The 23,372-nt window shown below is 43.0% G+C and overlaps 1 protein-coding gene across 1 annotated transcript; it reads left to right on the top strand.

The window, feature by feature from the left end:
* Window positions 1-633: 633 nt before the first annotated feature.
* hddc3 (HD domain containing 3) lies at window positions 634-22,410 on the top strand. The gene is made up of 5 exons (XM_061815743.1): window positions 634-922; window positions 1,342-1,397; window positions 20,898-21,138; window positions 21,667-21,823; window positions 21,938-22,410. The coding sequence occupies exons 1-4, from the start codon at window positions 811-813 to the stop codon at window positions 21,795-21,797; spliced, it is 540 nt and encodes a 179-aa protein (XP_061671727.1). The 5' UTR covers window positions 634-810; the 3' UTR covers window positions 21,798-21,823; window positions 21,938-22,410.
* The last annotated feature ends 962 nt before the right edge of the window (window positions 22,411-23,372 follow it).

The following is a 23,372-nucleotide window of genomic DNA, read 5'->3' as shown; positions in this document are numbered from 1 at the left end:
AAACAATAAAATTATGACAACATATTTCTCAAATCTAAAAATGTATTTACTTAAATGATCCAACAAAAAACTAAAATAAAAATATAGACAGAATATGTTAAGATCTGATATTATTGAAAGAATACAGATTAAATAACAAGTATAGAAGTACAGAAATGAACAGTATCAGTGGAAAAGAAGAAAATATATAACAATGTGTTAAAAGCTAAATCAATGTACAGTACCATAATGAAATGAATTTATTCAGATGGGACAAATGAGTTTTAATTGCCAGCATGTTCCTATAATCAAGAAGAAATTATTGTACAATAGCACAAATTAGTTAGTTAGTTAGTTAGTAGTTAGTTAGTTAGTTAGTTAGTTAGTTAGTTAGTTAGTTAGTTAGTTAGTTAGTTAGTTAGTTAATTGATATTATGGTCCTTGGAATATGCTGAAAATGAAATGTGGAATAAAACCAAAATATTGATAATTATAGCCACTGAAAAACTTCTATTTTCCCAGTTGACATGTGGAATATGTTTAAAGCTACCATAAAATTTGTTCTAAACTCTATACCTGATATGACGACAAACGTTGGAGGACAGTAAACTGAACAAACAGGGGGCGGGGACCAGCCAAATACATCGAGGATATTTTTTAACCTGAACAATCGCGCTATGTTTTTGTCCGTGTGGACCTGCCGTAGTATCACATAGTTTACAGGCGTGCAAGTCTCCGAAGGACCCTGAAATAAACAAACAATCAAATAACATTTAAAGTAAGAAAGAAAAAAAACGTTGAGGTCAATCGTCACTGCCCAAAGTGTACGTCATGGATTCAGAGGCAGTGTTTCTGTTAGAGACTGTTAATTTCGCCGCTGAAAAGCATCGGAACCAGCGCCGTAAAGACGTAGACAAAACGCCGTATATAAACCACCCGATCGGTAAGTAGCATTGCTACGCGTTCAGAAAACGGTAGTCAACAAAAATAATGATCAAGGAAAATATGAAAGCCAATCAGGGGAACCAAGAAAAGGCGTTTTAATGCTTTTTAATGCGTTGCGATTGACTTGTGCACATTCAACGTCTTGGTTTTTACTGGTTAGTTAAACTGTTTTTTTTTTTTTTTTTTTTATCTTCTGACGATGTTATCCTGTCCTATAGCACGTGGACAAAGCAAATTAGAAGTGCGTTTCAAATAGAATGTAGTATTTAAATTACTGCAATGACATAAGAACAAGTCCATGTTGTACAACCATCATATATTGTTTAAAACATTATTTCAGTGAAGAAATAGGATTGAAAGTTAAAAATCTTTGTAACCTTACTCTGTCTAATCCTCTGCGCTCTTTTTTACTGTTAGGCGTTGCAAGGATTCTCAGCCATGAAGCTGGTATCACTGACATCGTGGTACTACAAGTATGCATACTAAGTTATTTTCATGCAATATATCTTTTGTTGGTAACTGGGTCTGAAACAAATGCTCCTCACTTACAGTGCCTTGTGAAAGTATTCGGCCCCCTTGAACTTTTCAACCTTTTGTTACATTTAAGGTTTCAAACATAAAGATATAAAATGTTCATTTTTTTTCAAGAATCAACAACAAGTGGGACAAAAAACTGAAAAGTGGGGCCTGCAATATTATTCGGCCCCTTTACTTTCAGTGCAGCAAACTCACTCCAGAAGTCCAGCGAGGATCTTTGAATAATCCAATGTTGACTGATGATGAAAAATAAAATCCACCTGTGTGTAATCAAGTCTCCATATAAATGTACCTGTTCTGTGATAGTCTCAGGATTCTTTTTAAAGTGCAGAGAGCATCATGAAGACCAAGGAACACACCGGGCAGGTCTGACATACTGTTGTGGAGAAGTGTGAAGCCAGATTTAGATACAAAAAGCTTTCCCAAGCTTTAAACATCTCAAGGAGCACTGTGCAAGCAATCATATTGAAATGGAAGGAGTATCAGAACACTGCAAATCTACCATTAACTGGCCGTCCCTCTCAACCAGGGGTGCTGGTCGATGAGATCTGGCCTGAGTTCACAAAGGCTCAGGGTCTTGTGGAGGGGTGCTCAATGCGTCGATCAGTTTGGGTTGATCGCGACGGCGTGCTGGGAAAAAAAAAATAGACAGCCGTAGTTTTCTGACCTTTAGCTCACCGTGCATGTGGAACAACGACAGGAACAGGAAAATATGCTAGCCAGTGAGTTCCCCCCTATTTTAAGCCCTTGCTCAAAGTGTGACTTTCATGAAATGGATGATTTTTGGCATATTATTAATGAAAAACCCACAGCCAATATGGTCCCATGTGTTTTTTCACCACAAAACAAGACATATACAGCTTTTTGTAACTCCCGCCATGAAAATCCTCTCGAGGGATTTGTTTTCGAGAAGAAGCAGGAAGTGACGTAAAGGACAGCGGCGTTCCTAGCGTACTCGTTTGTTTCCATTAGTTTTACCTCCGGGAAGGTAGCTCGTTGTTCCTTCGAGTCAGCCAAAATGCCGGCTTATTGCATTGCTGGGCATTGCTCGAACACTCGGGAGAATGGAATTACCCTTCATAAGTTTGAAAGAGACCCTGTTCGTTGTGAAAAATGGATTCCACGGGTGCAGAGGACAAGAGCTTTGCGGGTTCTAAATAACTGGTAGGTTTGTATACAGCTCCTAAAAGAGGACCACGTAATCGGTCTTTCTCATAAGGTAACAAAAGATCCGCATATGAAATGTGTCGATGTGTGCGTCGCCCAGCCAACAATGTCATTCAGCCTCATCTCGGTAGTGTTCATCGCGTACTGCGGTGGCTGTGAACAACCCTCTAAAAGCAGCACACCTCGGCTCCATTATATGCCACCACGGCACCGAAAATCAGCCACACTGGCTGAGGCGCCGCGTTCGGTGGTCACAGCTTCTGCGAAGACTGCGCGACGGGCTTTGCGACGGGGGCGGCTCTGAAGAACCCAGCCGCGAATGCGTTACTCAGTCGCGTGCGCGCATAAAGCGCCCCGGCTCGACTGTGTTGCTCAGTACTGCGGCGTCTGTGAACAACCCCCTAAAGCAGCACCGCATCTTTGTGACTTGGTCATTCTATTTCATCATTGGTCATTCTAAAAAAAAAAAAAAAAACAAGCGACCCCCCCCATCAATCACAAGAGGCTGGCTGCTTGAAAAGTAGATCATGGGGTAAAAAATTCTGTGCACCCCTGCTCTAAACATTCACCTCGAACAAGGAGAAGACTGATCAGAGATGCAGCCAAGAGCCGCATGATCACTCTGGATGAACTGCAGAGATCTACAGCTGAGGTGGGAGAGTCTGTCCATAGGACAACAATCTGTTGTACACTACACACATCTGGCCTTTATGGAGGAGTGGTAAGAAGAAAGGCATTTCTCAAAGATATCCATAAAAAGTCTCATTTAAAGTTTGACACAAGCCATCCGGGAGAGCTTTTTTGCAAGGAGGAATGGGCAAGAATTTCAGTCTCTCGATGTGCAAAGCTGATGAGAATTACCACACAATTTGCAGCTGTAATTAGCAGTAAAAGGTGGTGCTAGAAAGTATTAATGCAAGGAGGCCAAATAATATTGCACGCCCCACTTTTCAGGTTTTTATTTGTTAAAAAAGGTTTAAAAATATCCAATACATTTTTCCACTTCACGATTGTGTCCCACTTGTTGATTCTTTTATATCTGTATGTTTGAAGCCTGAAATGTGTTGAAAAGTTCAAGGGGGCCGAATACTTTCACAAGGCACCCTCTATCTGCCTCACAGTTCAGAGGACCCGAGTTCTAATCCAGTCTTGCGTTTTGGCAAAATCTTTTTCTGACACCATGAGCAAGATGACAAGCTTGTCTTTGTGGATTTTATTACAAAAAGAAAGTCTTTGCAAAGAGATGAAAAGGTACAAGTCTGAAGAGTTGTTACCCATGACTAAAGATCAGACAAAGTCTTTTCGTGATATGAAAGTAAGAGAGTGAGAGAGCGACATTAGGAACAACATTACATGATGAACAACCAGACTGGTAGATTTAGCAGCCACAACAGGAACCTGTGAAAGTTGAAGGTACAACTAATAAAACTAATATTTGGTATATATGTAAAATGTAAATCTGCCAACACAGTTTTACCCCTTTTGATTAATCCACCCTAATCCATCCATTACTACTACTACAACAACTACTAATACTACTATTACATACATCATTAACTACCGATTAAAACCCAAACATAAAAAACAAAGCGTCATTAAAACACTAAAAACCTAATCAAGTTACTAAGTATTAAACATTATGGACTTAAAAGGAAGTAAAAGTGAAGTAAAGACAACAAATACTAAATATTAATGAGCTAGAAGAAAGTAAATCAAAGTCTAGCTAAAATGTGAAAAATGAAACAGCAAATCATCATGCATCAAAAAAACAATAACCTCACAGTTATCCAAAAATTCACACGGCCAGTTTAAGAAAATCTTTCATAACCGGGTCATCAAGTATGTACCAGATTCAGGATATGAGGAAAGTGAATATTGGTCGACATCATCCAGGCATTTGGATCAGCCTTCATATGCCGACCTTTATAACCTTGATGGTCAACCCCATAGAAAATGAGGAGCGTGAAGGATTCTGGACCATCGGAGGCACTGGGACCTTCACGCAGTATGTGTGAACCCATGTAGCCCTTTCAGCGACCCTCACTGCAGTGTTGGCTTTAGTAGAACTTGGAAAGGGCCCAGCCAGCAAAATGTATCAACGTTTTTCGACGGAGATTCCTTATCAGCATGAAGTCACCGGGTTTGACGTCATTCAAGGGTCCATCTGCCACCCTCGATAGTGCTGCATGAACTTATCTCCTGACATCAGAGAGCAGATTAGTCAAAGATGTACAATACCTGATCATGATGTCCTCGCAAAGGTGTATGTCCATCGGCAAGCCCGGAGGCAGTCCAACATTCGGAGGGCCTGCAAACAGGATCTCAAATGCGGACAGATTGTGCCTTGGATGCACATGCAGACACTTGATCTAATTTAATTTTGTGTCTTCACAACATTAACTTAATTTAGCTTTTAGAATCCCATTTTGTTTTTTTGACTGCACCACCGGTCTGAGGATGGTAACTACAATGTGTTTAGAGGTCAAATTGTTGTCTATGGAAAAGCTGAGTTATCACTTCATTTACAAAGTGCTACCCATTGTTAGAAGAAAGTTTTTCTCCATCTAATAATAACAGTAATTCACAATAATAAACAACAACTTCAGTAAACAACGCTTTTGCCACCAAAGACGCTGACACATGCTTCTTTGGAAATAGATTTTGACCATAACTAGACAAAAGTTCTTCCCGTCAGAGGGTGTTCATTCTATGAAGTCCATTATTACATGTTGGATTGGCCATGTGGGTGGTGGAATAAATTCCCAAATCCAAAATTATCAACTACCGCAAATTCACTGCGGCAAGAACCAGTATCAAAATCTTTTGAAGTAGAGTCAAGACCAAAGCCGGATTTTTCACAAGCACATCAGAAAGGTCAACACGGGGTGTAGATAAGTGTTGTAATTCTGCTTCGTAAGAGTGTGGCTCCCCCTCATCAGGAAGAGGCAAGAGAGTAGATGGGATGAGAGTTTTGCAACATCGTACTGACACATGGGGAAGGGCTAAAAACACCATGTTGTATCTAAGCCAATATGCAGCAGACAAGTGGGATGTGCGTTACTCTGGCAAGATCAAGCTTGCACAGTGGGGCACATACAGAGTAAGTGGCGCATACCCTACATAGTCACCCTTACCAAGTACAGCCTGTTCACAAGCTGCCACTGCACGAAGGCACACAGGAAGAACTCGTGCCACTGGATCAAGTTGAGGAGAGAAATACTCCACTGGATGGAGACGGTCCCATTGGGGCTGAATCAACACTGATGTCATGTTTCCGTGGCATTAGTCTACAAACTGAACAAAGGGTTTGGATGAGTTCAGGGTCCCAAGAGTAGGGCAGGACTGCAAGGCACACTTGAGGTGTTCAAAGGCACTGGTAGCCTCAGGTGTCAATTTAATATGCGATGAGGAAGTCAGTGACCTGTCTAGAGAGAACTCACAACAGAGTCATAATCGGAATAATTTGGGATGGAATGTCTATAATAAGAGCACATTCCCAAAAACGACAACACCAGTTTCTTGGTAAGTAGTTTGGTTGTGTCCACAACAGTGTGCACTCGAACTGGAGAAAGCATTTTCCCTTGAGGAGTGAGGATGTGTCCTTGAAACTTAACCTCTTGTGATACACACTACAGTTTTGAGAAGGTTGCTTTGTGGCCTTCTGACACGAGCTGCTTTAACAAAACAATAGATACTTTTCACGTGACGTCATGTTTTGTTTACCACGCACACTGGATCACAAACCTACAACACGACTCGCTTGTTTTAGTGATCTTTTTGTGAATATTGGCTTGCTTATAAGTGTCTTACGGCGTTTTCATCATGAGATTTGTTTGTGTGGCCTATGGTTGTAAGAACAGACAGAAAAAGGGGTCTGATACTTCAGCCATTGTTTACCTTTTGCTGGGCATTCAGCTAATTTACTGTGGTATCCTCCATACTTGTTACATATTTTTACGGAGGTCTTTGGGCTATCAATATGCCTCCTCGCACCCGCAGTGAAACTTTGCTTTCCACGTTTGCGGTGGATAACGTGTACCTCGCGGCTGTCACTAGCCATAGCCTTGTGCTGCACTTTTGCTAACTCGTGGGAGCGGGCTATGCCGATCACTTTTTTTCCCTGCCCCTGGCTAAGTAACTTTTCGTGCACACTAAGTGAGTTCGTAGCGAAAAGTATGCGGTCTTTGATCATCTCATTGCTTTCGGATTGAGATAGTCAGAGAATTTTTCGTAATAAGTTTTTAGCAACTTATCTTCATCTCTGGTCAGTGTCCATGTATCCAGTCCTTTTTCACCGATCCACAGCAGGAGGAAACTGCACTTTTCCTCTTCAGCTCTATTTTTAAGGGGTGCTGTGAACACGAGTTTGGCGTGTTGCTTGATTCTCTGTCACGCATCTGGTAAATTGGATGAGTTGGAACACTGAACGTCTCCTCGTTGTCTTCATTTTTTTTCCCCCCCGAGTCCTTTTTTTTTTCAAGAGTTATACCACCGTCACTCTGACACCATGTTATGATCTTGCTGTTGTGTTATTGAATAACGTAGACGTGAGTCCAACTGTACTTTTTAACGTGGGTATTTATTTCGCTTCCCAACCTCTATAACACACTTCCTTATCATCCTTTCTCGTCGTGCCCCGCTGATGTCGACACAATGCTCTCGAGTTTCACATGTGGCTTCTTTCTTTCTTTTCTTTATTCCTCATGCCAGCACAGGTGCCACAATCACTTCTGGTTATAGTGTTCATTTGTCAAAGGACTTTCAAGATAAAAGATCAAATGATAACCGTAGCCAAAACATTACAGTAAACATTTATTGCTTCCTAACCATATGTAGACACGAGCTTGCTGTTCAAAACAAACAAACATGTGGTCGGCGTGACATCAGTGAAAAGTATCTATTCTATCACTCTTACACTGTTCCTTGGCAGGAGCAGCAATGAACAAATCATCAACATATTGTATAAAAGCAGTGCCTGGTGTGAGTCTCAAAAGTTCAAGACTGAAGACAGAAGAGGGTGGGGCTGCATGTCAGCCCTTGGCATAAGTGGCATGAGCGAGAGGGGGCGGCTGCTGCTGCTGGTCCAGCACCACCGAGGCGCGGACGAGAGGCGGCTCGTGGTCAAGCACTGCCTAGGCATGGTCAAGAGGAAGCAGCTGCTCCTGCTGCTGGTCGAGAGGCGGTGGCTGCTGCTGCTTTTGAAAAGGCAGCGGCTGCTGCTGGTCAAGCACCGCATAGGCACAGTCGAGAGGCCACAGGCCGAGCGTCACAGGAACAATAACGAGAGGCGGTGGCCGGTTGATTAATCCCCTCTCCTGAGCCCAATGCAGGAGAACCACGACCAGCAAGGCCAAATGATTCATCATGGAACTCCTCCACTCTGATTGATCCTTGAAATGGAGGCAGAAGGCAGAAAATTCTTCAATCCGCTGCACTTGAAGGACAGCAAATTCTTCATCCCGCTGGGTTTGGAGTTCTGCGGTTATCGGGTCTGAGTCAACTGGGTCTATGTATAGCCAGTTCGTTCTATCACGAGCAGGCGGGATGTGGTGGGACCCAAATGCATCACTCCGAGGCAGTGACATTATATTCAAGCGTAGTTTAATTCTGCCATAGGTCATTCACAGGTAAGCGGTCCAAAAAGGCAGAAGCACAAAAACACACATGGCAAAAAAGAAAAGTCCAAAAATCCTATAATTACAAGACAAAACTTGGAACATGAACAAAACGAGTCTTGACTAATAGGAATGCTGTAACAAGGGAAATACACCAACAAGACACTTGCGTACTCAGATACAACGATGCAGTCTCAAACACAATAAACTGACAGCTGACAATACAACACAAAAGGGTTATATGCATGGCCTAATTAGCATCAATGAGGCACAGGTGCAGAGCTGCTGCCGGAGGCCACGCACCTGACAGAGCAAACATCCTGCCATTTTGCTGCATGTTGTTTTGCCAAAGACAGACAGCTGCACTGGTGTTAGTGAGACAGAGGCTGCGGAAAAGTCTTTTTTTAAAAAAATAGGTCACTGATATTCAGGGAGTTATTTAGGTCTGTTAAAAGTCCCCTCAAAATGTTGGTCTGTGCCGTCATGCACGTGTCGTACAATACAATTTGTGACTACTCATTACATCAGAACCGGGAAAAATGAACTGAGCCACAAATATCTCAGATAGTTGCCGCTGATTCCCCAATGATCAATGTATTGTTGTTATTGTTATCTACCCGAGTTGCGATTTCAATGCTGTCGGGAGTGGGTGTCAATACCAATCCCAATTTTATCATGAGATCCTTTCCCAATAGATTGATTAGACGTGAATGACACCACAAATGGATGCTTAAACGGCACATCTGGCCCAGAGCCACCCAATGCACATGAAGCAGGGTGTGTAAATTTATCTTTTGTGAAACCTCCATTTGCACATATGAGTAACAAGATAATTTAGTTGGACCAAGAAAAACAGGCTCGAAGGACATTATCACAGATATTGAAGCTCCTGAATCTACAAGAAAATAAATGGTTGTATAATTTACCAAACATTCAACTCTGGGAAAGTTCATGTAGGCGGCAGTCACATGAACAGTCACATTCAGTTTTCAAAAGCATGTGAATGGTGGGTGGGGTACAATTTCTTTCTCTAAAGCAATGATCTTATCTTGAATCTCGGTATGCAGTGTATCAGTAGCAAGCGTATCTTCATTGTCGAGAGCGACTGTTGGATGCAGGCATGTTTTTGTATCATTGGTCAAAGTACTCCGGGGCCCGTCAGGAATCAGTCAGACGTGATATCACGTGAACTGAGCCACCCCCACAACCCCTCCGATGGTCAGCAATGCCATCTTGACATCCCAATGTCCCTTCACGCCACACTAGTGGAACGTGTCATAATCAAAGTCGCCACTCCCCCAGTTGGTGTTGTCGTGGTCTCTTCCTACCCCCTCCACGTTTCATGCATCGTCTACCGTGTCCTGGCATTTGAAATTTTCCTTAAGTGCAGCCATTGCTAGGTGTGCATACAGCGATACCTTTGCCAAATCCTTGTCTTTTTTTCTTGTTCTGGTTGCATTTTTTGTCATGTCACATAATTTCAGCTAGGCGGTTGTTTGACCAATGGGGAACACAGACGATCCACAAATGCTGTCTTTACAATGGACTTGAAGAGGCTCTTCTTGCCGTCAAAACTAGCTGGTTTAGAAAGTCCAAAATGGCTTTCACAAACATCCATGAGGCTGTGCAAGTATTCAGCTGCTGTCTCCTATATTCTTTGCACACAGGCAAGCATCCATGACAGGTCAGTGCAGAGTGGGAAGGGCATCTCCAACACCTCTCCTGTGAATGTCATTCACACTTCCCATGGTCCAGCCGAGTTACAAAAGGCAGTCCTTGCTTGCAGTTGGTGATACCCACCCCCCTTCCCGTTCCATCATCGCAGCAATTTTGCCCAAATTCCCATTCTTAGATGGAGGAGAAGACGTTTGCGGACCTCACTGCCGATGGGTCTCCGGTTGGCTTCTGGTCCCAGAACTGGTGACAACCAATCGAGGAGGGTCTGACCTGCAAGACCGTACAATAAATAAATCCTTCTGAATTTGGACCGAATGCTGTGAATACTCGACGTAGGATACCCCCGGTGACGACTCCTGTGGACTAAAACCATCATCTGTGTAATCCTAGTTCCCAAATTGGAGCCGTATTCGTTTGAGTTGAAGCTGCGCGGCCTAGCCTAGCCTAACCTAGCTCGATAACATCAAGTAACGTATGTAATCAAATATTTGCTGAGGAGGTTATCATCAAACGTTAGTTCTTACACGACCGGCAAAACCTACGTTTCATTTACAACGAGGACCATGAGTAGATAGTAGGAAGTTGGGCAAGTACAAACGTCAACTTAAATTTGCTTATAGGGCCAGACAGCCTGAGCTTAGCTGGCTAACTAAAAGACGTGTTTGTGATCAAACCGTGCTGTTGAAGAAACATCGAACGTGAGTAACTTCATAACTTGTACGACAAGGGCCATGAGGACTTATAGGAAATTTAACAAGTCTTATCTTAGTTCATCTTAGTACCCAAATTGGTGCCGTATCATTCGCGTTGAAGTTACTCATCCTAAATTAGCCTAGCTTAGTGCGCTAATAACATTACCTACGTAGAGTATACAATGAGGACCAAATATCGAACTTGGACTCAACCTTCAACTACTAGAGTGAGGGCCATTGTGGTTGGAATCCCTCCTAAGTTTAGGTGCAGGCTTTCAATTGTTTGATCATGGAGTAGATGGTAAGAGAAATGGAGTAGAGCTGGCTAAGAATGTCTTGGAGGTGAAAAGAGTATCAGATCGTGTAATCAGATGTTAGCCAGACAACAGGTAAAGGTGATTAAGGGTAGCGATGGAAATATGTTGATTGGTGCCAGTAGTGTGCTAAGTAGATGGAAAGAGAACTTTGAAAAGTTCATGAATGAAGAAAAGGGGAGAGAAGGTAGAGTAGAAGAGGCAAGCGTGAATAACCGGGAAGTGGCAATGATTAGTAAGGGGGAAGTTAGAAAGGCACTGAATCGAATGAAAAATAGAAAGACAGTTGGTCCCAATGACATACCAGTGGAGGTATGAAAGCAATTTGGAGAGGTGGCTGTGGAGTTTTTGACCAACTTATTCATTAGAATACTGGTGGTAGAGAAGATGCCAGAAGAAAGGAGGAAAGTGTGCTAGTCCCCATTTTTAAGAACAAAGGCAATATTCAGAACTGCGGAACCTACAGAGGAATAAGATGATGAGCCACACAATGAAGTTATAAGAAAGAGTAGTGGAGGCTAAACTCAGGACAGAAGTAAGTATCTGCGAGCAATAAGTATGGTTTCATGCCTAGAAAGAGTACCACAGATGCATTATTTGCCTTGAGGATGCTCGTGGAAAAGTACAGAACAGGACAGAAGGAGCTACATTGTGTTTTTGTGCCAAGAGAGGAACTGTGGTACTGCATGCGTAAGTCTGGTGTGGCAGAGAAATATGTTAGAATAATACAGAACATGTATGAGGGCAGCAGAACAGTAGTGAGATGTGGCGTCGGTGTGTCAGAAGAATTTAAGGTGGGACTGCATGATGGATCCGCGCTGAGCCCCTTCCTGTTTGCTGTTGTAATGGATAGGCTGACAGACGAGGTTAGACTGGAATCCCCATGGACCATGATGTTCGCAGATGATAGTGTGATCTCCAGTGAAAGCGGGGAGCAGGCGGAGGAACAATTAGAAAGATGGAGTTACGCACTGGAAAGTAGAGGAATGAAGATTAGCAGAAGTAAAACATAATACAGTGAAGAAAATAAGTATTTGAACACCCTGCTATATTGCAAGTTGTCCCACTTACAAATCATGGAGGGGTCTGAAATTTTCAGCGTAGGTGCATGTCCACTTTGAGAGAGATAATCTAAAAAGAAAAATCCAGAAATCACAATGTTTTTAACGATTATTTTTAACAATTTATTTGTGTAATACAGCTGCAAATAAGTATTTGAACACCTGTCTATCAGCCAGAATTCTGACACTCAGAGACCTGTTAGTCTGGCTTTAAAAGTCCACCTCCACTCCATGTATTATCCTGAATCACATGCACCTGTGTGAGGTCGTTAGGTGCATAAAGACACCTGTGCACCCCATACAATCAGTAAGACTCAAACTTGTAACATGGCCAAGACCAAAGAGCTCTCCAAAGACACCAGAGACAAAATTGTACAACTCCAGACGGCTGGAAAGGGCTATGGAGAAATTGCCAAACTTCTTCTTCTTTTCCTTTCGGCTTGTCCCGTTAGGGGTCGCCACAGCGTGTCATCTTTTGCCATCTTAGCCTATCTCCTGCATCTTCCTCTCTAACCCCAACTGCCCTCATGTCTTCCCTCACCACATCCATAAACCTTCTCTTTGGTCTTCCTCTCGCTCTTTTGCCTGGGAGCGCCATCCTCAGCATCCTTCTACCAATATACTCACTCTCTCGCCTCTGAACATGTCCAAACCATCGAAGTCTGCTCTCTCGAATCTTGTCTCCAAAACATCCAGCTTTGGCTGTCCCTCGAATGAGCTCATTTCTAATCCTATCCAACCTGGTCACTCCGAGCGAGAACCTCAACATCTTCATTTCTGCCACCTCCAGTTCTGCTTCCTGTTGTTTCTTCAGTGCCACCGTCTCTAATCCGTACATCATGGCCGGCCTCACCACTGTTTTGTAAACTTTGCCCTTCATCTTAGCAGACACTCTTCTGTCACATAACACACCAGACACCTTTCGCCAGCTGTTCCAACCTGCTTGGACCCGTTTCTTTACTTCCTGACCACACTCTCCATTGCTCTGTATTGTTGACCCCAAGTATTTGAAGTCGTCCACCCTCGCTATCTCTTCTCCCTGTAGCCTCACTCTTCCCCCTCTACTTTTCTCATTCACGCACATATATTCTGTTTTACTTCTGCTAATCTTCATTCCTCTCCTTTCCAGTGCATGTCTCCATCTTTCCAATTGTTCCTCTGCATGCTCCCTGCTTTCACTGCATATGACAATATCATCTGCGAACATCATGGTCCAAGGGGATTCCAGTCTAACCTCATCTGTCAGCCTATCCATTACCACTGCAAACAGGAAGGGGCTCAGAGCTGATCCCTGATGCAGTCCCACCCCACCTTAAATTCCTCTGTCACACCTAAGGCACACCTCACCATTGTTCTGCTGCCATCATACATGTCCTGTACTATTTTAACATACTTCTCTGCCACACCAGACTTACGCATGCAGTACCACAGTTCCTCTCTTGGTACTCTGTCATAGGCTTTCTCTAGATCCACAAAGACACAATGTAGCTCCTTCTGACCTTCTCTGTACTTTTCCACGAGCATCCTCAAGGCAAATAATGCATCTGTGGTACTCTTTCTAGGCATGAAACCATACTGTTGCTCGCAGATACTTACTTCTGTCCTGAGTCTAGCCTCCACTACTCTTTCCCATAACTTCATTGTGTGGCTCATCAACTTTATTCCTCTATAGTTCCCACAGCTCTGAACATCCCCTTTGTTCTTAAAAATGGGAACTAGAACACTTTTCCTCCATTCTTCAGGCATCTTTTCGCCCGCTAGTATTCTGTTGAATAAGTTGGTCAAAAACTCCACAGCCATCTCTCCAAATTGCTTCCATACCTCTACCGGTATGTCATCAGGACCAACTGCCTTCCCATTTTTCATCCTTTGTAATGCCTTTCTGACTTCCCCCTTAGTAATCATTTCCACTTCCTGGTCCTTCACTCTTGCCTCTACAACTCTTCCTTCTCTGTCATTTTCTTCATTCATCAACTTCTCAAAGTATTCTTTCCATCTATTTAGTACACTACCGGCACCAGTCAACACATTTCCATCTCTATCCTTAATCACCCTTACCTGCTGCACATCCTTCCCATCTCTATCCCTCTGTCTGGCCAACCTGTAGAGATCCTTTTCTCCTTCTTTCGTGTCCAACCTGGTGTACATGTCTTCATATGCCTCTTGTTTAGCCTTTGCCACCTCTACCTTTGCCCTACGTCGCATCTCGATGTACTCCTTTCGCCTCTCCTCAGTCCTCTCAGTATCCCACTTCTTCTTCGCTAATCTCTTTCCTTGTATGACTCCCAGTATTTTGGGGTTCCACCACCAAGTCTCCTTCTCCCCTTTCCTACCAGATGACACACCAAGTACTCTCCTGCCTGTCTCTCTGATCACCTTGGCTGTCGTCGTCCAGTCTTCCGGGAGCTTCGGTTGTCCATCGAGAGCCTGTCTCACCTCTTTCCGGAAGGCCGCACAACATTCTTCCTTTCTCAGCTTCCACCACATGGTTCTCTGCTCTACCTTTGTCTTCTTAATCTTCCTACCCACCACCAGAATCATCCTACATACTACCATCCTATGCTGTCGAGCTACACTCTCCCCTACCACTACTTTACAGTCAGTAACCTCCTTCAGATTACATCGTCTGCACAAAATATAATCTACCTGCGTGGTTCTACCTCCGCTCTTGTAGGTCACTATATGCTCCTCCCTCTTCTGGAAATAAGTGTTCACTACAGCCATCTCCATCCTTTTTGCAAAGTCCACCACCATCTGCCCTTCAAAGTTCCTTTCCTGGATGCCGTACTTACCCATCACTTCTTCATCGCCCCTGTTTCCTTTACCAATATGTCCATTACAATCTGCACCAATCACAACTCTCTCGCTGTCTGGGATGCTCAGAACTACTTCATCTAGTTCCTTCCAGAATTTCTCTTTCAACTCTAGGTCACATCCTACCTGTGGTGCATAGCCGCTAACCACATTGTACATAACACCCTCAATTTCAAATTTTAGTCTCATCACTCGATCTGATACTCTTTTCACCTCCAAGACATTCTTAGCCAGCTCTTCCTTTAAAATAACCCCTACTCCATTTCTCTTCCCATCTACTCCGTGGTAGAATAATTTAAACCCTGCTCCCAAACTTCTAGCCTTACTACCTTTCCACCTGCTCTCTTGGATGCACAGAATATCAACCTTTCTCCTAATCATCATGTCAACCAACTCCTGAGCTTTTCCTGTCATAGTCCCAACATTCAAAGTCCCTACACTCAGTTGTAGGCTCTGTGCATTCCTCTTTTTCTTCTGACGCTGGATCCGGTTTCCTCCTCTTCTTTGTCTTCGACCCACAGTAGCTGAATTTCCACCGACGCCCTGCAGGTTAGCAGTGCCGGGGGCGGGCGTTGTTAACCCGGGCCACGACCGATCCGGTATGGGATTCTTTAGATGAACGCTCATATTTGTTTGGCACAATTTTTACGCCGGATGCCCTTCCTGACGCAACCCTCTGCATTTATCCGGGCTTGGGACCGGCCTACAGATTGCACTGGTTTGTGCCCCCCATAGGGTTGCATTGAGAAATTGCCAAACAGTTTGGTGAAAAAAAGGTCCACTGTTGGAGCAATAATTAGAAAATGGAAGAAGCTAAACATGACGTTTAATCTCAATTGGAGTGGAGCCCCATGCAAGATATCACCTCGTGGGATCTCAATGATCCTTAGAAAGGTGAGGAAGCAGCCCATGAAGACACAACAGGACTTGACCTAAAAAGAGCTGGGACCACCGTTTCCAAGGTGACTGTAGGTAATACACTAAGACGGCATGGTTTGAAATCATGCATGGCACGGAAGGTTCCCCTGCGAAAACCAGCACATGTCAAGGCCCGTCTTAAGTTTGTCAGTGACCATTTGGATGATACAGAGAAGTCATGGGAGAAAGTTTTGTGGTCAGATGAGACCAAAAAGTTCAATTTTGGTCATAATTTCACTAACTGTGTTTGGAGGAAGACGAATGATGAGTTTATCCCAAGAATACCATCATTACTGTGAGGCATGGGGGTAGTGGCATCATGCTTTGGGGTTTTTTTTCTGCTTATGGGACAGGACGACTGCACTGTACTAAGGCGAGGATTCTCATGGCCATGTATTGTGAGATTTTAGGGAACAACCCCTTTCCCTCAGTCAGAGCATTGAAGGTGGGTCGTGGCTGGGTCTTTCAACATGACAATGACCCAAAGCACACACCCAGGAAAACTAAGGAGTGGCTCCGTAAGAAGCATATCAAGCTTCTGGCTTGGCCTAGTCAGTCTCCAGACCTAAACCCAATAAAAAATATTTGGAGGGAGCTGAAACTCTGATGTCTGTCTGGTCTAGAGACGATCTGTGTGGAGGAGTGGGCCAAAATCCCTCCTGCAGTGTGTGCAAACCTGGTGAACAACTACAGGAAACATTTTACCTCTAATTGCAAACAACGGCTACTGTACCAAATATTAACATTGTTTTTTTCAGGTGTTCAAATACTTATTTGCAGATGTATCACACAAATAAATTGATTTTTTTTTATTTTTATTTTTAGATTCTCTCTCACAGTGGACATGCACCTATGGTGAAAATTTCAGACCCCTCCATGATTTCTAACTGGGAGAACTTACAATATAGCAGGGTGTTCGAATACTTATTTTCTTCACTGTATATGTGCGTGAATGAGAGGGGCCGAGGAGGAAAAGTGAGGCTCCAGGGAGAAGAGAGCGAGGGTGGATGACTTCAAATACTTGGGGTCAACAATACAGAGCAATGGTGAGTGTGATAAGGAAGTGAAGAAACGGGTACAAGCAGGATGGAACAGTTGGCAGAAGGTGTCTGGTGTTCTATGTGACAGAAGAGTCTCCGCTTGGATGAAGGGCAAAGTTTATAAAAAAGTAGTGAGGCCTGCCATGGTGTACGTATTAGAGACCGTGGCTCTGAAAAAACAAGAAGCAGAACTAGAGGGAGCAGAAATGAAGATGTTGAGCTTCTCCCTGGGAGTGAGAAGGTTAGTTAGGATTAGAAATGAGCTCATTAGAGGGACAGCCAAAGTTGGATATTTTGGAGACAAGGTGAGAGAGAGCAGACTTTGATAGTTTCGACATGTTCAGAGACGAGAGAGTGAGTACATTGGTAGAAGGGCGCTGAGGATGGAGCTGCTCGGCAAAAGAGTGAGAGGAAGACCAAAGAAAAGGTTGATGGATGTTGTGAGGCAAAATCTTTTTCTGGCACCACAAGCAATGAGACAATCTTGTCTTTTCAGATTTTTATCACAAAAAAGATATGAAAGTCTTTGCAAAGACAGGAAAAGGTACAAGTATGTCGAGTTGTCGCCCCTGACTAAAGATCAAACTAAAAGTCATTTTGCTATATTAAAGTAACAGAGAAAAGAGAGAGACAAAACAAGACTGTTATCAATGTCCAGCTGTATAGAGCTCGTGCACGTGACGTCAGCATTTTCACGGTACCATATTGACGGTCAAAAAGGGCTGCTCAACAGTGCAGGGAACATTGCAGAAGAATATTCACAATGCCTGAGAGTTGTTGTGCTGTTGGTTGTTATAACAGACGAGACAGATATTCAAAGAGATCATTCTATGAAATACCAGCTGAAAGACAAGAAAAGATTGATGGATTTCGGCAATTAAATGTGATGGATGGTGCCCAACCTAATACACACGACTGTGTAGCGATCGCTTCATTTCAGGTAGGAATTATTCTTCTCAATTTCAAATTCCCAAGAGGTACTTATAATGCCAAGTTGGCTCATTTGAGAACAATGCATTAAAAAAAAGGACAGGGAGTCATCTCCAACATACAGGAAGCATGTTGCGGCCACATGTCAAACTTCAGTAAACCTCTCCCTGACAGATGTTTTTTTTTTTTTTTTGTTTATTAGCATTGTTCTGAAATGAGTCCAATGCGTATGTAAAAAAACGAAAATAAACTGTCGGTCACAGTGATATTTCCGTCGGTTAACGTGTGGCTGCAACACGCTTCCGTGTACAGGGGCTCAAGTCTATTCCAGTGGTTTATTTTCTTTTTTTATTAAATACGAACTGGACTCATTTTAGAACAGTGCATATTTAAAAAAAAAAACAAAAAAAAAAACGTCTGGCACAGAGAAGTTTACCGAAGTTTAACGTATTGCTGCAACATCCTACGTGTGCGGAGCAGCCGACACACTATCTTTTTTTTTCCCAATCATAGTTAATCAATGCAAGTTTGTGTAAAACCAGGGGCCTTTTATGTAAATATTCGTATTTTTATTGAAAAAATCCGAGTGGCTCCATCACTATGTGGGATTTATTCTTGATTGAGAACAGATCCAGCAACAAAGTATTTGTATGCGTCCAGACTTTTCTACGCTTTCAAACTCTTCCATGTAAATCTCTACGACTTACTAACTAGATACATGTGTAAATCCAGTTGTCCAAGACAAGTGGAAGCGGGTCAACAGTCCAATTTCTTTTCGGCAAAAACATCGACTTCGGCATTAAATATTGGTCCTCTCTGCCAAGTGGCTCTCATTTTTCCACGTACCTTCGATTATCATCACCTTCTACATGTTTAATGGTATCGGACAAAACTCTGGGCGTTGTGCTATAAGACATATTTTCGTGCCGTCTCCAACTGACTTAGCATTGAAGAATGCTTTGCTAGACCGTCAAAACGGCCAGTCACATGACTTCGGTGACGTAAGTGTACAAGCTCTATATAGACGGAGCCGTTAGGAACAGCATCACATGAGGCCTGACCGGGATAACTAAAAGCCACAAAAGGGGAAAATCTGTGTTGAAGGAAGAAGTAATACAACTATTTGGTTTTTATGTAAAACAACACACTAGTTGTATGGAGTTTCCATGTTCTCTCTTTGCCTGCAACGGTGTTCTCCAGGTACTCCAATTTCCTCTTCTATCCCAAAAACATGTGTGGTGGGTCAATTGAGAACTCTAAATTGCCTGTAAGTTGAATGTGAGTGCGAATGGTTGTTTTTTTATCAGTGCCTTGTGATTATCTGGAGGAGACCCTGGGGATGACCCAGGAAATGTTGGAGAGACTACATCTCTTGGCTGGCCTGGGAACGTCTCGTGGTCCTCCTGGGAGAGCTGCATGTAGTGGCTGGGGAAAGGGAAGTCTGGGTGTCCCTGCTGAAGCTACTGCCCCCGCGACCTGACCTCGGGTCAGTGGTAGAAGATGGATGGATGATTGTCTGGTGACGAGTTCAGGGTTTACCCCCCAACTGGCCCAAAGATAGCTGGGATTTATGGTGTCAGGTCGCTATTAAAACAACGAGAGCTCAAACTACGTAGAAACAAGCATAATGGGCACATTAAAAAAAGCGGGCGGGCACACAGTTTTGCAATAGCACCTCTCACTTTTTGATTTCTACCTCTCGTTTTCTGATTTCTTCACTCACTTCCAATCTCCTTTCTCTCAATACGTCACTGAGCTATGTTTTTTTCCCTACTGAGCTACAGTTCCAAAAGAGCAACGGTTCCAACTGAGCTTCGCTTACATCCAGTTTTACCAGGGATGAAGTAACCGATTAAGACAAGATGAGACGATTTGCAATCGCTATCTAACTGGGCCCTGGGTTCAACACTGTGTCTGGCTTGCAGCAGAAATGGAGACTTCCAACTAAACTAGCGCACCAATGTTTGAAGAACAGGTAAACTTAAGTACTTTGTAGATAAATGAAACAAAATAACAATTTCACATTAGTTATGCACTGCTTTGAAAGTAGGTATATAAAAGTAATTGGGTGTAGTGTAAAGTAGTCGTATAAATAGGGTAAATTTGTATCATAAAGATGCATTAATATGCAATATTCTGCATGCTGTCAGGTATACAGTGGTAATACCAATAGTAGTCATGCAAAGGTAAAATCTATTAAAAACAAATTCTGCAAATTTACTTACTGCTGAAAAAATACAATGCTTTTGAGAGATTCCATTGAGAATAGATTCCAGATTTAAAAAAAACACTCAATTTGATACTTCTTAAATTTTACCTCTTTAAAATTAGATAAATTATTCAGTGAATACTTGACCCTAAAAAATTTATGCTTTGAATTATTCTTAGTCTAAATAGCGATCGGATATTGTCTCGTCGAGTCTTAATCAGTGATGTCATCCCCGGTAAAACGGGAAGCGAGGGAAGCTCAGTTGGAACTCTAGCTCTTTTGGAACTGTGGCTCAGTAGGAAACAAGTGTAGCTTAGTAAAAAATCAAGGAGAACAGAAGCGAGTGTAGAAATCAGAAAGTGAGAGGTAGAAATGAAAACGTGGGAGGTGCGATTGCAAAACTGTGTCCTCTCCTGCTTTTTTTTAATGTGCCCATTATGCTGGTTTCTATGTAATTTGATGGCCTCCAGTGCCGGGAAAACTGGAGAAAAGCTCTACGCAACTTTCTGCCCACCTTCATTGGGATCTCGCCACTCTTTTATTGCCTTCTTCATTTCCAGGTCCATGTAACGGTACGCCAGGACAGGTTGACCGCCTGGGCCGGGGAAGTCGATAATTGGCATGTGGAAGTTCCAATCCATATTGGCCTCTGTCTGGTAACTGCCAATGATGGCGGAGCCGGGACCCATCTTTTCTGTCCCATGGCGCCAGGTGGCAAGCTGCCATCAAGAGCCAGCTGAACAGATGGAGGGTAGGGAAGACCAACTGAGCGAGCATTTTAATTGTGTGCGCCCTCCCGCTTTTTTAATGTGCCCATTATGCTCGTTTCTACCTAGTTTGAGCTTTCATTTTGATGCCGACCTCACGCCATAGAGATAGGCTCCATTACGCCTGCAACCTTAGTGAGGATTAGCAGTATGGAAAACGAAAGATCATCTTCTATTGCGACGACTAACCATTTTATTTTGTGTATGTGTTTGCACCTTCCCTTCGTGCCAGGCTGCTCTGCTTCATGACACTTTGGAGGACACAGATACAAAGCCTGAAGAACTGGAAACAAAGTTTGGACATATTGTTGCTGGTATTGTTCAGGAGGTGACAGACAATAAGAGTCTGCCCAAAGAGGAGAGAAAGCGTCTACAGGTGGAACACGCGCCTCATTGTAGCCACCACGCCAAACTGGTCAAACTGGCAGACAAATTGTACAATCTCAGGGATTTGAACCGCTGCACACCAGTTGGTAGGCATCTTGTTGTTTGTTTTCAAACACAAAAAATACAAAAATTTCTTGTACAAATTTAGGACTAATCTTAATTTGTATGCTTCTCTGCGTAACTGATAGCTTGCAGTTTAAACTGTGCTTCGTAAATATATCTCTTCGTTGGTGCCATTTTTGGGGGTTCTTCACCAAAGCAATGTTGTTTGGCACAAAACAAAACTGGCATTATGTACCTTTTGGGGAAAGTGGGGTGCCTTTAGCATCTGCTCCCACACCCACACTTCCCCCTGTAACGTCCGCATGCTGTCCTCTCACACGTCCGCATTTCCTCTATACAAGTAGTGTGTCACCAGAAAATGCTCAGAGTCATTTACAAATTTTGGATGCCGGTTTAGACGCTCCGCATTATAAGGCGCCCCATCCGTTTTGAAGAAAATTTAAGATCTTTAAGTGCACCTGAAAGTCGTGAAAATATGATCATTAAAGTCATTTCCACAAAAACAAAGATTCAGGTTTTATTTGATCAAGCTTGACCCGTGTGTTTTTTAGGTTGGACGGCTGACCGTGTCCAGCAATATTTTGTGTGGGCCTCTGATGTGATTAAAGGCCTAAAAGGTACTAACTCCGCCCTGGAGGAGAAATTGGAGGAGTTGTTCAGACAGAGAGGAATGCTGGTCTAACTTGGTGGAAAGATGAAAAAGAGCCAGTATGAATCATACTTTTCACTTCTACTTTTTAAATATATTTTTTCATACAAATGTATTTTATAAGTTTTTACTTATTTGCACAACTCACTAAAAGTATCTATTTTCTGTTGCAGGCCACATCGAGACAAACAACTCACAGGGTCACATTCACAACTATGGACAATTTGTTTTTCAATTAACCCAAGAAGCATGTTTTAGTAATGTGGAAGGAAACTGTCATACCCAAAGAAAACCAATGAAAGCACAAGGACAGGAGTGCTCAATGCGTCTTTGTCGATCGTGGGACTGCGTGCCAAAAAAAAAAAAAGACGTCAGCCAATGTTCCCTTTAAACTGCGTGCATGCGCAATAGATACTTTTCATTGACGTCATGCCGGCCACATGTTTTTTATTTACAACGCCATTTTGTACGGCAAGATCATGTCTACGTATCATGGCTAGGAACTAATGAGTCTATACTGTAATGTTTTGGTTTTGGTTATCGTTTGATCTTTTATCTTGAACTGTAACCAGAGGTGATTGAGACACTTGTGCTGGAGTGAGGAATAAAGAAATAAGACACATGTGAAACTCGAGAGCAAATATCGTCTCGTTATTATTAGATTGAGCTATAGTACTTCGCGTATACAGCAAGTGTGGTGTGATTGTGATTGTGTTGACGTCATCGGGGCACGCCAAGACACGACGATAAGGAAGTAAGCTCGAGAGGTTGGCGGGGGCAGGAGCGAAATAAATATCACCCACATTAAAAAGTACAGTTAAACTCACATCTACATTATTTATTAACACGACAGCAAGCTCATAACATGGTGTCAGAGTGACGGTAGAATAACTACGGACTCACTAAAAAAAAAAAAAACTCACGGGGGAAAAATAATGGTACATAGACCACGAAGAGGCGTTCGGTGTTCCAACTCATCCAATTTACCAAATGCGTGGTCGAGATTCAAGCAACACACCAAACTCATGTTCACAGCACCGCTTAAAAGAAGAGCTGAAGAGGAAAAGTGCAGTTTCGTCCTGCTGTGAATCTGCGATAAAGAACAGGATTTCAGCAATACGTGGACACTGACCGGAGACGAAGATAAGTTGCTAAAAACTTATTACGAAAAATTCTCTGATTTACCTCACTCTGAAAGCAAACCCCATATTTGCTAAATATATGTTTCACAACAAGGTGCAAGGTAACTGTAAGTCATTTGAGCACCCCCAAGTACTTTCCTTCCTGCCTCTCTTAGTACCTTGGCAGTAGTATTCCAGTCTTCCGGGAGCTCTTCCTGTCCATCTAGAGCCTGTCTCACTTCTTTCTGAAAGGCCACACAACATTCGTCCTTCCTCAACTTTCACCACCTGATTGTTTGCTCTACTTCCTACCCCCTACCAGAGTCATCCTACACACCACCATCCGATGCTGTCAAACTACACTCTCTCTCACCACAACCTTACAATCAGTTACCTCCTTCAGATTACATCATCTCCACAAAATATAATCCACCTGCGTGCGCCTACCTCCGCTCTTGTAGGTCACTCTATGTTCCTGCCTCTTCCA

Source organism: Syngnathoides biaculeatus, chromosome 3, assembly GCF_019802595.1.
Source record: "Syngnathoides biaculeatus isolate LvHL_M chromosome 3, ASM1980259v1, whole genome shotgun sequence".
NCBI classification, from domain to species: Eukaryota; Metazoa; Chordata; class Actinopteri; order Syngnathiformes; family Syngnathidae; genus Syngnathoides; species Syngnathoides biaculeatus.
Note: the sequence above shows the minus strand (reverse complement) of the source record. Positions and strands in the feature narration are given on the sequence as shown.

Coding starts and splice junctions, on each gene's coding strand:
- hddc3 (XM_061815743.1), top strand. CDS start 811: ATGGATTCAGAGGCAGTGTTTCTGTTAGAGACTGTTAATTTCGCCGCT. Junction 923..1,341: donor GTATATAAACCACCCGATCG/GTAAGTAGCATT, acceptor TTTTACTGTTAG/GCGTTGCAAGGATTCTCAGC. Junction 1,398..20,897: donor CTGACATCGTGGTACTACAA/GTATGCATACTA, acceptor CCTTCGTGCCAG/GCTGCTCTGCTTCATGACAC.